General features: G+C 37.0%; 1 protein-coding gene across 1 annotated transcript; it reads right to left on the bottom strand.

The window, feature by feature from the left end:
• Positions 1-13,657: 13,657 nt before the first annotated feature.
• On the bottom strand, positions 13,658-16,262 carry LOC125682088 (tripartite motif-containing protein 3-like). The gene has a single exon (XM_056159357.1). It carries the CDS (start codon positions 16,260-16,262, stop codon positions 14,598-14,600), a length of 1,665 nt encoding a protein of 554 aa, XP_056015332.1. The 3' UTR covers positions 13,658-14,597.
• Between the last annotated feature and the right edge of the window lie 621 nt (positions 16,263-16,883).

A 16,883-nucleotide genomic window follows, 5' to 3' on the forward strand; every position in this document is an offset into this window, starting at 1 on the left:
AAATTAAGTTCTCCCAATAAAGTAATTCAAGAAATCAAAAGATTTTGTCATTTATTTCTCCGGGAGAGGAAGAATTATTGTTTCTTTTATCGTTTGGTACATTTTTCTAAACAAGATACCACGATTTACCTTAAATTTCAAAATTTTAGGGGGCGCCGGCTGCTCCCCTTTTAAATCCGCCACTGGTAGGGGACAATTCCGAAAATATTCTGACATGATGTGTAGGCCTAAATGAGTGTTGAAATTTGGTTGGGGGTATTCGTGTGAAGATCAAATTAAAGATATAGACCTAAATCAGACTGTGTTACAAATATACGCTGACATTTTGAACAGAATAAGAAAATTAGCAACTCAGCAATTTATACGTCCATCAGCTAGAAATATTATTACCAGAAAATCATTCAGCAAACTTCGGCAGATTTCGGTACCCGAATCACTAGAAAATCTGCAAGAGTTGTCTTTCTTGATGAAGCAGAAGATCTTGCACATGAAAAAAAAAAAAAAAAAAAATGGATGCCGAATCTGAAAGAAAACTTATTTTAGGGATATTTGCCGGTCCTTAGCAAAGGTAAATACAAGTAGTGAATTAGATGATATTGAATATTTCCTGTTTATTTACGTATACCTGAAAAGTGAATAGCTGTATGTCTATAACACAGCACATGTATAAATACATTTTTACTGCAAAACTGTAGCTCTCTTTGGGACAAATATAATAACTATAACCACAGGAGTCTGAAATTTTATCAATAAAGTCAATAAAATTCACTTGATTGACCAAGCCATGAGCTATGCGTTAGCTCATGGCTTGGTCAATCAAGTGAATTTTATTGACTTTATTGATAAAATTTCAAACTCCTGTGCTATAACTATATTTATTTCCAATCAAGGGCCCTCAAGGGGCAGCATGAAAATACATACAAATAATGTACATATACATATAGAAGTAAAGAAAGAAGTGATTACATAACACATACAAATACAGTTTCATATATTGTTCAAAATAAATATACCAGTTATATTTAGAATGGATGGCTCTTCAGAACATAGTATGTAAATGAATTTTTGTTCATCATTGAGTTTGGTAAAAATTTTGACTGTTTTTTCTATGGCTCCACAAAAAGATTTTCTTTCATCAGCAAACATATGAATTTCTTAGAGAGTTACAGTTCTGCAGCTAATTATGATTTATCATTTTCTGCACTGTGCAGTGTCACATAACAGTTTTCTGATCAAAACTTGTCCGTTGTCTGGCGGTGGCGTCGTCGTCGTAAACTTTTCACATTTTCATCTTCTCAAGAACCACTAGGCCAATTTCAACCAAACTTGCCACAAAGCATCCTTGGGTAAAGGGCTTTCAAGTTTGTTCAAATGAAGCGCCATGTCCCTTTCAAAGGGGAGATAATCACAAAAATGCAAAAATACGGTGGGGTCATTTAAAAATCTTCTTCTCAAGAACCACTTGGCCAGAAAAGCTGAAATTTTCATGATAGCTTCCTGACATAATGCAGATTTAAGTTTGTTAAAATCATGGCCCCCGGGGGTTGGATGGAGCCACAATAGGGGATCAAAGTTTTACGTACAAATATATAAGGAAAATCTTTAAAAATCTTCTGAAGAACCACTGAGCCAGAAAAGCTGATATTTACATGAAAGCTTTCTGACATATTTCAGATTTCAGTTTGTTAAAATCATGGCCCCTAGGGGAGGAGGGGGTCACAAGGGGAGAATCAAAGTTTTTGCATACAAATATACAGACAAAATCTTTAAATATGAGCCAAGTGACTCAGGTGAGCGATGTGGCCCTTGGGCCTCTTGTATTCTCTCTGACAAGTACTGATGAGTGTGGTACTTTATTTTCAGAAACACGTCCTGGTAGAGGGAATCTGCCGCTTGACCAGCAGCACTGTCCGAGTTAGTGGTCACCTCCAACACCTCAAGGTCACTTTCACAGAGGAGTTCTGCCATGCCATTCCTAACCCAAGTGAACTCAACCTTCACAGAGGAGTTCTGCCATGCCATTCCTAACCCAGGTGAACTCAACCCCTGAGGTGCAGGCACAAGTGGTGAGAGGTTTGCCCTACATACATGTACACATGTACCCTAGGACTACATCAGTGATCGACAGTAAATTTTATTCTCATCTGATAATTAAGTGACCATGTTTTAAGCATATTTTAGTTTTTGTCACCGCTTTAAGTATTTGATGTTTTGAGGTGGCATTTTCATTAAAGAGGTACATGTATATAGATTGTGCTGGATGTTGAAGTCTACCAGATGGCAACCTTTGTAACTCGTGTCATTCTCATTTACATTCTCCATTTTGGCCATAACTAGTTACTGAATTTTTTGTAGAGACTTGTGTGAAAGAAGAGTTGAGAGAGAAGAATTTTCTCGGCTCATTTCTTGATTCAGGTCATCTTGTAAACCGTAGTCTAAAGTGACAGCCTTTCTGTCTGGAAATTTAATCTCTCTAGATCTCTTTATACAGGTTAAATTGGACTGGAGCCGGCACTCTGAACATTGCATTCTCATGCGGATGTCAAGGTCACACTTCTCATTGGTAAGGCCAAAAAAAAAAATATGTGTGTTTACTGTACCCTGCTGAAAAAAATTAGGGTCGGTAGGTCGATTTTTTTTTTTTTTTTTTTCATACAGTAGGCCTATATCTATTTATTTCATGTATTTAATGTTTAGCTTATCACATTCCTACTGTAGATGCATGCAGAGACAATACTTACTATAACTCCCCAATGTTTAGTTAGTTTTTATACCACATCAGATGTTTCTTGTATCACCCTATAGATGTACCAATGCATTAAATTCCTTGTTGAATTGTTTCCATTTTAATTTCTAGTGCGCAACTACATGTATATGTCCAGATTTAGAAGAAGCATGTGTATTGAAAGATATGTTTTTTTTCCATTTCAATGAAAAAAGAATATGTTGTCAATATCACTATTTTTTATCATTTATAAGTCTATTTTTAAGGGTATAAAACAACAACTTAGTACCAAACACTATTGAATTCACAATAAAAAAAAAAATAGGTACTAACAAATCTTTCTGTTAAAGCTGAGTTCAGAGAAAATCATCTGTGCAATGGAACCGATTCAAACAAGCTAGTAGAACAGATACAATGTGAACAGATCAAAAACAGCAGCACTTTGAACGCAGACAATGAGCTCCTCAACCGGGCTGGTTTGGCCCTCACATGTGAATGTGAATTCCCTAATATTAAAAAGATTAACAACTTCGCCTACCGTGAGTGCAGGGGCGATTACGGTTTCACCCTTTGCTTTCACAGTGAATTCGTTATTCTTTAAATTGTAATCGTGATATTGATCAAATATGTCAATGAATGTGGTACTGTCCCTGAATGGTGCAATTACACTTTTCTTTTCTTGGCGATGTAAACATGTATTGAATGAAAGAGACAGTACACTGGAACGATGACAACTTGTCTCGGCAGCCGCCATGTTTGTTTTGGTTTAAAATGATAATAGACAAAACCGAATGCGGACGGAGCGGAAATTCCGGATTTTTATTTTTTTCTCTCCGATTTTCAAATAAAAATGTTTAGGGTCGGGGCCTAAAATTAGGGTCGGTCGGGGTACCGTAAACACACATATTTTTTTTTTTGGCCTAACCAGGTCCCAGGTCAGCGTTCCAGGACAGTCTAGACGACTCGGCTGGTGGAGGGTAAATACCTCATTAAATATTGCTGCAGTCTTGCTGAGGTGTAGTAGTGCATGGGAGCCCCTGTTTGTCCTACGAAGAGTCAGAGAAGTAATCATTATTTGTGTCTGTCTTAAGAGAGGACATACGTGTATGTATTGTGGTACAGTGATATCTGTATGTCTGTCCGTCTGTTAAGAATTTTGTGTTTCTGTTTTCTTTTCTGTTACATATCTTGCTGAGTAACTTCTTTTTGGGTCACTCTAGGTCGTGTTGCAATTTTAATTCCTTTCAAACTTTCTTGCTGGAGTTTTGTCCCTTTATTTGAAATTTAATGTTGTATGGAGGATACAATTGTTTGTATGCCCCCCCCCCCCCCCCCCCCCCCCCCCCCCCCAGTTTTCTTTCATTCTTGATTTATGGAATGTTTATTCGGGTATTGAAGATGTTGAAGATGTGTTTTCATGAAGGGGTATTAGCAAAGACTTATTTATAAACACAGAGCTGCCAACCCTCATGATTTTGGCGTAAAGCTTACGATTTTAGGGCCGAAAATACGCCTTACGATTTCACTATATATCTTCCGATTTTCGCTTATTTGACATTTCGAAAGTTTTAGAGCTGTCCGTCATTGGTTTTTACTTTTATAAGAAACAAGCCATAGTCGTTACTACGTTTGTTTGCATAGTCTATATGTATACAAAATCTCGATCATTTTAATGCTTTGAAATAAACAATATGGCAGCTGCTACTAAGCGTAAGGCGTGTGTTGATGGAAATAACAACAATACTCCCCCAAAGAAGAAAACCTAATAGAGCCAGTAATTCAAAGAACAACATGCAAGTACACTGTAAACATCTATTCGTTTCAAAGTCAGAAAGGGGGAGTTTGTATGATAAGTGTACAATCTGTTTGACAAACTTCAACATTTTTCACGGCGGGGAAAATGACATTAAAAAACTTGCCATAATAACTGACACAGTAACTGTAAAATTATATAGTATACTAAAGTAACAAGGTTTTATACCCAAGAAAATAAAATCAATAAAAGATGTATTTGACCTTCTGCAGTTGTAAAATGCATAACAATTAGTATGTCTAAATTCATTAAATTTGGATTTGAAATATGCCTAAAATTGCTCAGGTTATATCTTTATTCATAAAAGATCTCCAGCGGCAGGGGGACTCGCCTTACTATTTTCCATTTCATAATGTTGGCAGCTCTGTAAACAACTTGAAAATCTGAATTTTTGAAGGATTTTGTTTCCCATCAATTTTCTATTATATACCGTACAACAGTGTGGTTTTTTTCATGATAATCTAATTTTTGTTTTCTTTGCGAGTATTTTTGAATCGCAAACAATGAAATTAGCATAGAATTTATACCGATTGTGTACCATATCATACAAGATAAGAATAAGAATCAGTAAAAATCTCAACTCGTGTTATAAGACATACACTGTACATTAGGTTGTGGTGGTTGTGTTATAAAATAAATAGCTTGTGATGGGTGTGTTATAAGACATACACTGTACATTAGCTTGTGATGGGTTTGTTATAAGACATACACTGTACATTAGCTTGTGATGGGTGTGTTATAAGACATACACTGTACATTAGCTTGTGATGGGCGTGTTATAAGACATACATTGTACATTAGCTTGTGATGGGTGTGTTATAAGACATACACTGTACATTAGCTTGTGATGGGTGTGTTATAAGACATACACTGTACATTAGCTTGTGATGGGTCTGTTATAAGACGTACACTGTACATTAGCTTGTGATGGGTGTGTTATAAGACATACACTGTACATTAGCTTGTGATGGGTGTGTTATAAGACATACATTGTACATTAGCTTGTGATGGGTGTGTTATAAGACATACACTGTACATTAGCTTGTGATGGGTGTGTTATAAGACATACACTGTACATTAGCTTGTGATGGGTCTGTTATAAGACGTACACTGTACATTAGCTTGTGATGGGTGTGTTATAAGACATACACTGTACATTAGCTTGTGATGGGTGTGTTATAAGACATACATTGTACATTAGCTTGTGATGGGTGTGTTATAAGACATACACTGTACATTAGCTTGTGATGGGCGTGCTATAAGACATACACTGTACATTAGCTTGTGATGGGTGTGTTATAAGACATACTCTGTACATTAGCTTGTGATGGGTGTGTTATAAGACATACACTGTACATTAGCTTGTGATGGGTGTGTTATAAGACATACACTGTACATTAGCTTGTGATGGGTGTGTTATAAGACATACTCTGTACATTAGCTTGTGATGGGTGTGTTATAAGACATACACTGTACATTAGCTTGTGATGGGTGTGTTATAAGACATACACTGTACATTAGCTTGTGATGGGTGTGTTATAAGACATACACTGTACATTAGCTTGTGATGGGCGTGTTATAAGACATACACCGTACATTAGCTTGTGATGGGTGTGTTATAAGACATACTCTGTACATTAGCTTGTGATGGGCGTGTTATAAGACATACACTGTACATTAGCTTGTGATGGGTGTGTTATAAGACATACATTGTACATTAGCTTGTGATGGGTGTGTTATAAGACATACACTGTACATTAGCTTGTGGTGGGCGTGTATTATATACTCTTTTGGTAATCTTATTCTGACTGCAGATAGCATGAACACGTATATTACAGTTACCTCCCTTAGACTAGGTGAATGTTTATACAGCACTTATAGAATTTCTAATAATGTTGTTTGAATGTTTCGGTTTTGGTTATTTGTCATTACCTCAGTTTACATAATTGTATTGTGTAATATTGAACAGTAGATTTCATGTATTATATTGTGTATATTGAACAGTAGATTTCATGTATTATATTGTGTATATTGAACAGTAGATTTCATGTATTATATTGTGTATATTGAACAGTAGATTTCATGTATTATATTGTGTAATATTGAACAGTAGATTTCATGTATTATATTGTGTATATTGAACAGTAGATTTCATGTATTATATTGTGTATATTGAACAATAGATTTCATGTATTATATTGTGTAATATTGAACAGTAGATTTCATGTATTATATTGTGTATATTGAACAGTAGATTTCATGTATTATATTGTGTATATTGAACAGTAGATTTCATGTATCCAACTCTCTAGCAACCCATTTTTGTTGTTTTTTCTTAAAACAGGTAAGCTGGTTCAGTTGTGAAAACTCTCTTGAAAAAAGAATTCTTAAGATTTTACCTGTTTCCTCTCTGGTTATTTCAGCACTCATTGTAACATTGGTTTTTCAGCTTCCTGGGCCTCAAGAGATGGTGACACCCTGTGCCTCAAGAGATGGTGACACCCTGGGCCTCAAGAGATGGTGACACCCTGGGCCTCAAGAGATGGTGACACCCTGGGCCTCAAGAGATGGTGACACCCTGGGCCTCAAGAGATGGTGACACCCTGGGCCTCAAGAGATGGTGACACCCTGGGCCTCAAGAGATGGTGAAACCCTGGGCACAGGAACATTTCCTGCCTCTTTAGACCAAACTATAAAACTTTTCTTCACTGTTACATTGCGATACAGAACAGGATGGGTATTAGTAGGAATGTTTGCTGTTTTGATTTTCTCAACAACAGTTCATACAATATCATTGTATATCCTGTCCTTTTGTTTTCACATGTATAAGATATACTGTAGCAAGTTTTCAGGGTGGCTCAATCTAATATTGTTTTAAACAGATAATATTGGGGAACCTGTCTTGTACCTAAACTTCTCGTGTAAGGGAGGTCAACGTTTTCTCACATACATCAGAAGCAAGAAAAAAGCCACTAGTTTTTATTACACTTCTACAGAATATCATTTTCATCATCTCACAGAAGCTGCTAATTTGACCTTGCTATGGGTCCGTGTCTTGTGTCACGCGTTAACCATTGAACATTTTAACTTCCTGATTACTACCACTCCAATTCTTTTCAAATTCAAGCATCTCTGACACAAGGGGGGGGGGGGGGGGGTTGTAAATTGTAGGTCTCATGCACCCCTGGAGCTTTAGGGGCTGGGCACTATCTGTTCAATTTATTTTCAAAAATAAACTTCTCTACAAGAAAAACTAAATGCATAGTCATGTACAGCAGGAAGTTCTCTACCACAATATGGGCACATTTGGGGACATTTGTGTTTTAAGAACGCATCTTTGTTTTATACTTCTGCTGAATATTAGAAATTTAGCTTATACATGTATATATGCAGAACATTCAACAGCAAAATTAGTATCGATTTCATAGTCCTTAGGGGAGAGCGATACATTTAATTAATGCTCAGGTGACTGATGAGGTCTTTTGTCATCTCGTTATTTGAAAAGAAACATATAATGAATACAAGAAACATATAATGAATACTTGTAACAAGTTTCAGGGAATTTAGGGTGAATTGTTCCCATTGAAATGATTATAAAATTTTTAGATTAGACACGTTTATGAATATTGAACTTTACCTTGGGACATGAGAGGGATGGAGATCGTATTTTTCTGTAGATAAAGTGGACGACTAATTAATCTGTACAAATGAGATGGGTTACAAATATTTCTAATTGAGGTTTGGTCTCATTTTCATACATTTAGAACTAATGTTTGGCTATTTGTGAGAAATTTATGCTTTAAAGGCATAATAATACTGGTATGAGGAGGTCATATTTATAGCTCACTTCAGCTGAAAGCTCAAGTGAGCTATTCTGATCACCGGTTGTCTGTCCGTCTGTCTTTAAAGTTCTCACATTTTCATCTTCTTGTCCAGAACCACAGGGTCAATTCAGTCAAACTTCGTATACATCATCTATAGGTAACAGGTATTCAAGTTTGTTATGCACAGACCTAAGTCGTTAAAACAGGTAGTGACAGTTCCATCGCCAAACGCTTGGCATCAGGTGTGATTGTCACGGGTCCTCGGAGACGACCTTAAAAACGAATGTCCTGTGTCACAGCAGGTGTGGCATGCTAAAGAACCCCCACTGCTCAATGGCCGTAAGCGTCGAGCATGGGCCTAAATTTGAAGCCCTTCACCGGTCTTGGTGACGTCTCCATATGAGTGAAAAATTCTCGAGCGAGACGTTAAGCAAGATACAATCAATCAATTGTCATGCACCCTTCAAAGGGAAGTAAACACGAAAATGCAAAAATAGAGTTGGGTCATTTAAAAATTTTCTTCTGAAGAACCACCGAGCCAGAAAAGTTGAAACTTTTAAGAAAGCATCCTGATACAGAGCAGATTCGATAAGTTTGTTAAAATTATGGCCCCTGGGAGTAGGGTGGGGCCACAATAGGGGGATCAAAGTTTTACATGCAAATATATAAAAAAAATCTTTAAATATGGGCCAGAGTGACTGAAACCTTAATGTGAAAATACATTTTGCAGACTGAGGGTTACTGGAGATGTCCAGCTGGCTGATTGACGAGGATAATTTTCCCGAGATTCTGATATATTCTAAGACTTGGATAGCTCTGATGCTGTTCAAAATGTCAGGTTTGTTTATGAAATCCTGTAAAATATTTCGTTTAATTGCTACGGCATATAGCATTACCCACAGGGACTAAGGCCGTTTTGGGCCCGAATTCTGTGATACCATAAATATAGAAAGGGGTCTAACTCTGACCCATATAAAAAAAACTAACCACTCGCTTCAAATGCTTAAAAATTCTTAAACTAGGTATGCTATGTGTAATTTGTCATTTTCCTTGCATAGACGAATGTTTTAACTACTTGCATGCCAAATTTCAAGTCACAGGTTCTTAAAATAACAAAGATATACGTCATCGTTCTCTCGATTTCACTTGATTATTTTTACTAGGACATTTACCGGTCCAGGTCACGGAGTCGTTTCTCGCCTATGACAGCAGCGAAATTCAGACTAGTATGGAAGATTTCGGACCTGTCAATTACAATTTCACATCAATTATACGCTTCTTACTTTCTCATACTTTAATAATGTTCTTCGTGTAGACGTTACACGACTTATTTTTCCTCAACAGCATCAACTGTTGACAAGATCTGCCATTTTAATGAAAATACTAAATAGCCGAAATGTCTAAAATTTTAAAGAAGGGGAAAATGGGTAATAATAATCTAAATGAAATAGAATAAACAAAAACCAAAAATTAAAAGAGCCAAAAAATAATGTTCAATTTCCTTCTCTAAGTGCAATATCACAAGAATAATGTTTTGATCAGTTTTAATGTATTTGAGATTTTAAGTCTATCGGGTATTTAGTGCGTTCATTTAAAATGGCAGCTCTTGTCAACAGTTGATGCTGCTGAGGAAAAATAAGTCATGTAACGTCTACACGAAGAACATTATTAAAATATGAGGAAGTAAGTACATGTAGCGTATAATTGATGTGAAATTTTAAATGACAGGTCCGAAATCTTCCACACTAGTCTGAATTTTGCTGCTGTCATAGGTGAGAAACGACTCCATGACCTGGACCGGTAAATGTCCTTAAGTAAAAATAAACAAGTGAAATCGAGAGAACGATGACGTATATTTTTGTTATTTTTAAGAACCTGTGACTTGAAATTTGGCATGCAAGTAGTTAAAACATTAATCTATGCAAGGAAAATGACAAACTACGCATAGGTTACCTAGTTTAAGATTTTTTTAGGCATTTGAAGGGAGTGGTTAGTTTTTTATCTGTGTCAGAGTTGGACCCCTTTCTATATTTATGGTATCACAGAGTTCGGGTCCAAAACAGGCTTAGCCCCTGTGGCGTTACCCTTTTCTATCATTCACATTTTCTGTCACTGTCATAACTCAGTTTCCATTCATTCTCTTCACTACTGATGCACACGTACAACTAAAATTTAGTGTATCGATACATCACAAGCATCAAGTTATTATTTGGTTCTGCTTCAGTAGTTTTTGACCCTTGGACTCAGAAATATAGTGTAATGTAATATTAGGTCGTAAAAAGGGCCGGCCATGTACCTTTCCCAAGGGTCTCAAATTTAGATAAAAAAAATTTGGGTACGAAATCTCCAACGCGATGAATTTGAACAAGTCCCACGAACACTTCAAAGTTACGTGCAAAACATTTCACAGATGACCATTTTTCAGTGTATTCTTGAGTACAAAAATCAGACGCTGTGACAATCATTTTTGATTTTCCAAAATCAACGTAGAAAGTCCTTCGCTTCCTTCAAGCTATGAGCACTGGAAGTATACATGTATTACAAACAGTATTGTAATCACAAAACATACCCATCAATTAATGTGAACTTTAAGTAAATCTACACTGAATTATATTTCATTTTTAGCTCACCTGAGCTGAAAACTCAAGTGAGCTTTTCTGATCGCCTGTTGTCCATCGTCTGTCCACCTGTCTGTAAACTTTTTACATTTTCGACTTCTTCTCCAGAACCACTGGGCCAATTTCAACTAAACTTGACCAAAGGCATCCTTGGGTGAAGAGCTTTCAAGTTTGTTCAAATGAAGGGCCATGTCCCTTTCAAAGGGGAGATAATCACAAAAATGCAAAAATAGGGTGGGGTCATTTAAAAATCTTCTCAAGAACCACTGGGCCAAAATAGCTGAAATTTATATGAAAGCTTTCTGACATAGTGCAGATTCAAGTTTGTTCAAATCATGCCCCTCAGGGGTAGAATGAGGCCACATTAGGGGATAAAATTTTACATACAAATAATATATAGGAAAAATCTTTAAAAATCTACTTCTCAAGATTCACTAAGCCAGAAAAGCTGATATTTATATGAAAGGTTCCTGACATAGTGCAGATTCAAGTTTCATAAAATCATGTCCCCCGGGGGTAGGATGGGGTGACAATAGAGGATCAAAGTTTTACACACAAATATGTAGGGAAAATCTTTAAAAATCTTGTTCTCAAGAACCACTGGGCCAGAAAAGCCGAAATTAACATCAAAGCTTCCTGACATAGTGCAGATTCAAGTTTGTTAAACTCATGACCTCTGGGGCTAGATTGGGGCCACAATAGAGGATCAAAGTTTTACATAACAAATAAATAGAAAAACACAGTTTAAAAATTTTCTCCTTAAGAACCATTGAGCCAAAGAAGTTTACATTTGCACGAAAGTTTCCTGACATAATGCAGATTCAAGTTTGTAAAAATGATGGGGCCAAAGTAGGGGGTCAAAATTTTACATACAAATATATAGGGAAAATCATTAAAATATTCTGAAAAATCACTAGGCCAGAAAAGTTACAAATTGGTGACAGTGTAGTGACTGGTGTTTGGTGGCAGGCCTGCTTCAGGTAGAGGCTCTTTGGAGCTCTTGGTACTGACATGGAGTAGTTGTCGTCGGGAACGGCGGTTGGCGTTATTGAGCAGGTGCCAAACACTCAGAACTCGCGCTAAGTTTCAGGATGAAGCTTACCCGAGTAGGGGGAAGTGGAGCAGACAATATAAGAGGGAACTTATACTGCCTCGCTAGAGAGATAGCTTTTTTAGTGATGTGGTAGTGTGTCTCTCTTGATGACCCAAGTTAAGCAACGGCGAGCGTGATCAGCACTTGGCTGGGTGACCGCTATACGTAACAAATTACATAAAAGCTTCCTGACATAATGCAAATTCAAGTTTGTAAAAATCATGGTCCCCGGGAGTAGGTTGGGGCCACAATAGGGATCAAAGTTTTACATGCGAATATGTAGGACAAATCTTTAGATATGTGCCAAGGTGACTCAGGTGAGCGATGTGGTCCATGGGGCTCTTGTTTCTATGATATCTATTTACTGGTATTCTTGTAGAAATTGACTGAAGAATTTGACATGAAGTGATTGGTTGGACAGAACTTTCCAAGTTCTCCCAGATCCAGGGAAACACAAGGTCAGTCAGCTGGACTTCAGCCTACAGCCGAAGAATGTCCTGACCATTTAACCAAACACCAGCATTGAGGGGGTGGCAGTGTGAGTCATTTATTTTGTTTTGATAAATGACTGGTTAGTCTTACTGTGTGTCCCACAAATTTTCTACATTACAGGAAATACAATGGATCAGAATGGAATTTGAACCCATGGTCCCCGAATCTCTAATCAGGTGCTCTACCAACTGAACAATCTGGAATTCATCTCGCCACCAAATTTAATTACTACATGTAATTCTTCAAACGAATTTGTTAATCAGAAATAAAATTAAAGTTTTTAAAATCAAAATTGAAACGTTCTTCCTATAGATATAAGTGCAGAATTACTAGGAAATACTGTTTAGTATAGGCTATATGTACTGTGGATGTCGGTCTGGATGTAGTATAGACTATATGTACTGTGGATGTCGGTCTGGATGTAGTATAGACTATATGTACTGTGGATGTCGGTCTGGATGTAGTATAGACTATATGTACTGTGGATGTCGGTCTGGATGTAGTATAAGCTATATGTACTGTGGATGTCGGTCTGGATGGCTCAGTGGTTAGAGCACCTAACTAGTAATACAGGGGTTCTGGGTTTGATTCTCTGGTGTAGCCATAATTTCTGTCCTTCCTATTACATTTACAGTCAAACCTGGTTATCTTAAACTTGATTGGACTGAGAAAAACTTTTAGATATCCAAAGATTTGAGATATTGAGATTGAAATACACAAAAAAAATATAGTTCACTCACTTCAACATGTCCATCTTATTCAATAATGAACAGTGATCAATCGCATAACTCCTATAAGCAATACATTGCTGTTCGAAATACAGAACTTCAACTCTATATGTAAATATACTACACTATATAAAATAATTTTTTTAGGATAATCAGGTTCTGAAATACACACAACTGAGTTTGATATGAATACACTTTGTCTGTGTTGATTTTGTAGGATTGTGGAGTGTTGTGACCTTGTTGATGGTCAACAGAAGACTGTGACCTTGACCTCTGAAGATCTGTGATGGAGGACATTTGGGGTCACTCTCTGCTACAGTATTTTAAATCTAAGTAAGTACTCAGTAATAATGTAAGATTGTACTCTAAATAATGTTTATATATACACAGTTATATAATACAGATAATGAATACAATAATTCACAAAATAATGCCCTATTAGCTGTTCATCACACAAAAACAAGTAATGGTACATGTAAGTACTCACTAGTGGATGTACTATAATTCAGGGCTATATAATTCAATTCAGTTAATTACATGTAAGTACTCAGTAGATGTACTATAATTCAAGGATATATAATTCAATTCAATCCATTAGTACATCACAATGATTGATTTTCCTTCATTAAATTGTATTCAGTGATTAAAAGATTGTATATATATAGATAACTAGTAAACAGTCAAATAAGTACATTTGTAATTAGTATACTAAGATTAACAGTGTCTCATTAATTATAACAATACAGATATTGTAAGGTATAATTACTAAACAGCAGTGAGAGACTAGTGTTCTATCCTTACACACACAAACACCAGAACACAACTACTGTGTCAATAGATAAGTACATGTAATTAGTATACTAAGATTAACAGTGTCTCATTAATTATAATAATACAGATATTGTAAGGTATAATTACTAAACAGCAGTGAGAGACTAATGTTCTATCCTTACACACACAAACACCAGAACACAACTACTGTGTCAATAGATAAGTACATGTAATTAGTATACTAAGATTAACAGTGTCTCATTAATTATAATACAGATATTGTAAGGTATAATTACTAAACAGCAGTGAGAGACTAGTGTTCTATCCTTACACACACAAACACAAGAACATGTTAATTACACATCTCAAACTCAGGACTGTAATTAACATGGAACTGTAATTAACACAGAACTGTAATTAACATGACACTGTAATTAACACAAGGCTGTAAATTTCACTGTGTTTAGAAATGTAATTAACACTGTGTAGAGCTGTAATTAACACCGTGGTGAGATCTGTAATTAACACTGTTTTTATAGATACTGAATTTTCTTCACTTTCTTATCTCCATCAGCCACAAAGAGGTTGTCTCTGATGTCCACACATAAACCGAATGGACGGCGTAAACCACAGTGAATGTAGCGGAGGAACTGTCCGTCCTGATCTAGGATGTGGATACGGTGATTGTCAAAGTCTGCTGTCAGGATGTGACTCTGGCTGTCTGTAGTGATGTCGACTGGATCAAATGATTGCTCGGTATTAGAGGGATGACCAGTGTATCTAAATCGGAGTTTTCCTGACTGATTGACCACCACTACTGCTCTAGCTCCATTGTCAGCCACACAGATATCCAGGTTCCTGTTCTCACTGAGGTATTTAATGTCATTATAATCATCAGATGAGTAGAGAGGACGACCCTGATCATCAAACTGAATGCTTTGTTTCTCTGTGGAGCCGGAGTAACGCACGACTTTGGATGGTTCTCCATCATCACTGTCCATGGTAACCAGGAGATGGTTAGAGGCGGTACAGCAGACATTGCGAGGACTCCACCCCTGTAGTGTGATCACGGTCTGTATCTGTTTATTCCTAACTAAGTTTATAGTTCCTTTATCATAGTCAGTATAAACAAGATCTCCGTCCCGTGTCACTGCTATGTCGCGTGGTCTGTTCCCTGACTTGGTTTTTATTGATGTCAGTAGTTTACCCCGGAGGTTGAGGAGCTTCATGGTTTCGTTCTCCCCGCATGTCCAGACTTGATCTTCACTCAGACAGCTAACACTGCGTGGTCTATACCCAGTGTCTATGGTGGCGGTGAGGCGCGGTTCATCAAGTAATGGTTTGACTGGAGGAGACGATACAGCTTCTGCTGACTTCATTGTGTCACCATGTTCTGTGTTGATGGATAATGGCGACAGAGAACCGAACATTTCATTGAGCTGATCTTTGTTTATTTTCTGAGGAGAGAAACTCGGTAATGTGACTCGGACTTTAGGCGGTAATGTTCTAAATTCGGAATTCCTAGATTTGTAAGATGAGGTTAAGAAGACGTCATTGGAGTCCAGTATTTTCTTCAGGTCCTGAATGATCTGTCTGAGTTCTGTAATTCGGTTTGTTATTTCATCTGTATTTTTATTGAGAGCGGCCAGGTGTTCGTTTTTCATCTCCGCAATGTCGGATTTCCTCTTGTTGACAATGGCGGTAATCTCCCGGTGTAATATTTCTCCTTGTTGATCGGCGGCTGTTGTCATTTTCCCGTATTTCGTTTCTAACTCGGCTTTCTCAGTTTGGACATCGGACGCCATTTCTTCATATCGCGGGTAAATTCTGGTCTCGAGTTCCTCTAAATCTTTTTGTAAATTTTCTGTTTTAGATCCGAGTTTTTCCAGAACATCTGATATTTTGTGACCTCTGTGTTTATCTGAGGAGATGCAGGTAGAACAGACAGGAATGTTACATTTCTCACAGAACAGTTCACAATGTTTTTCGGCGTGTTTCGGACATTTTGGGTAGTTAGGGGTAGACTTGATGTGTTTTATAAAGGGCACGACATTGTGATCTTTAGAGGAATCGGAGAGATGTTTACCGACACAGATAACACAGAGATTTATATGACAAAGTTTACAGTGACTCTGTAGGGGGGCAGTTTTACAGAGGTCACACAGTAGGACGTCCTGGGCACTGCGCCGGGGATGCATTTCTGATGTCGCACGAGAAAATCACTGTCAATAAAAAGATGAATCTTGATTAAAGATTTTGTCAGGTCAAACAATTGAAAAGCTGGGTATAAAAACTACGGACATTCATTTCAATATTTCAGTTAGAATGATATATACCGGATGTCGCATAATTTACGTTCCGGGTAGTTTAGTACTAGTGTTCCGACCGCAATGCTAAATACCTGTATTTTCTATCAGCATTTTGTATATATTATTACATATTATTTTCCTCACCTGTAAATCCAACATGGCCTCCCTGTTCTTTCGACCTTCAGTCTAGTCCTGTGATTAAATACCTGTGCGGTGTACGTGTTACCTGTTTTTAAACAGTTTAAAGTTTGTTTGACCTAGTTCATGTCGGGTAGCTATGCCAACATTTGACGTCAGATGATAGGACCTATATATCTACATGTTCTTTTGTTTCCTAAAATAAATTCAAATTGTATTACACAAACACAAGTATATATCTGATACAATGCATATTCCTCATTTACACCCCGTGTATATTGAAAAGTACAAATTAGAACAACATCAATTGGAAAAAGAGGGGGGGGGGGGTCATTTCAGGCCTGGAGTTTTGAGAAAATCTGGTGTAGCGTT

This window comes from Ostrea edulis, chromosome 3 (genome assembly GCF_947568905.1).
Source record: "Ostrea edulis chromosome 3, xbOstEdul1.1, whole genome shotgun sequence".
Lineage (NCBI taxonomy): Eukaryota > Metazoa > Mollusca > Bivalvia > Ostreida > Ostreidae > Ostrea > Ostrea edulis.

Coding starts and splice junctions, on each gene's coding strand:
- LOC125682088 (XM_056159357.1), bottom strand. CDS start 16,262: ATGCATCCCCGGCGCAGTGCCCAGGACGTCCTACTGTGTGACCTCTGT.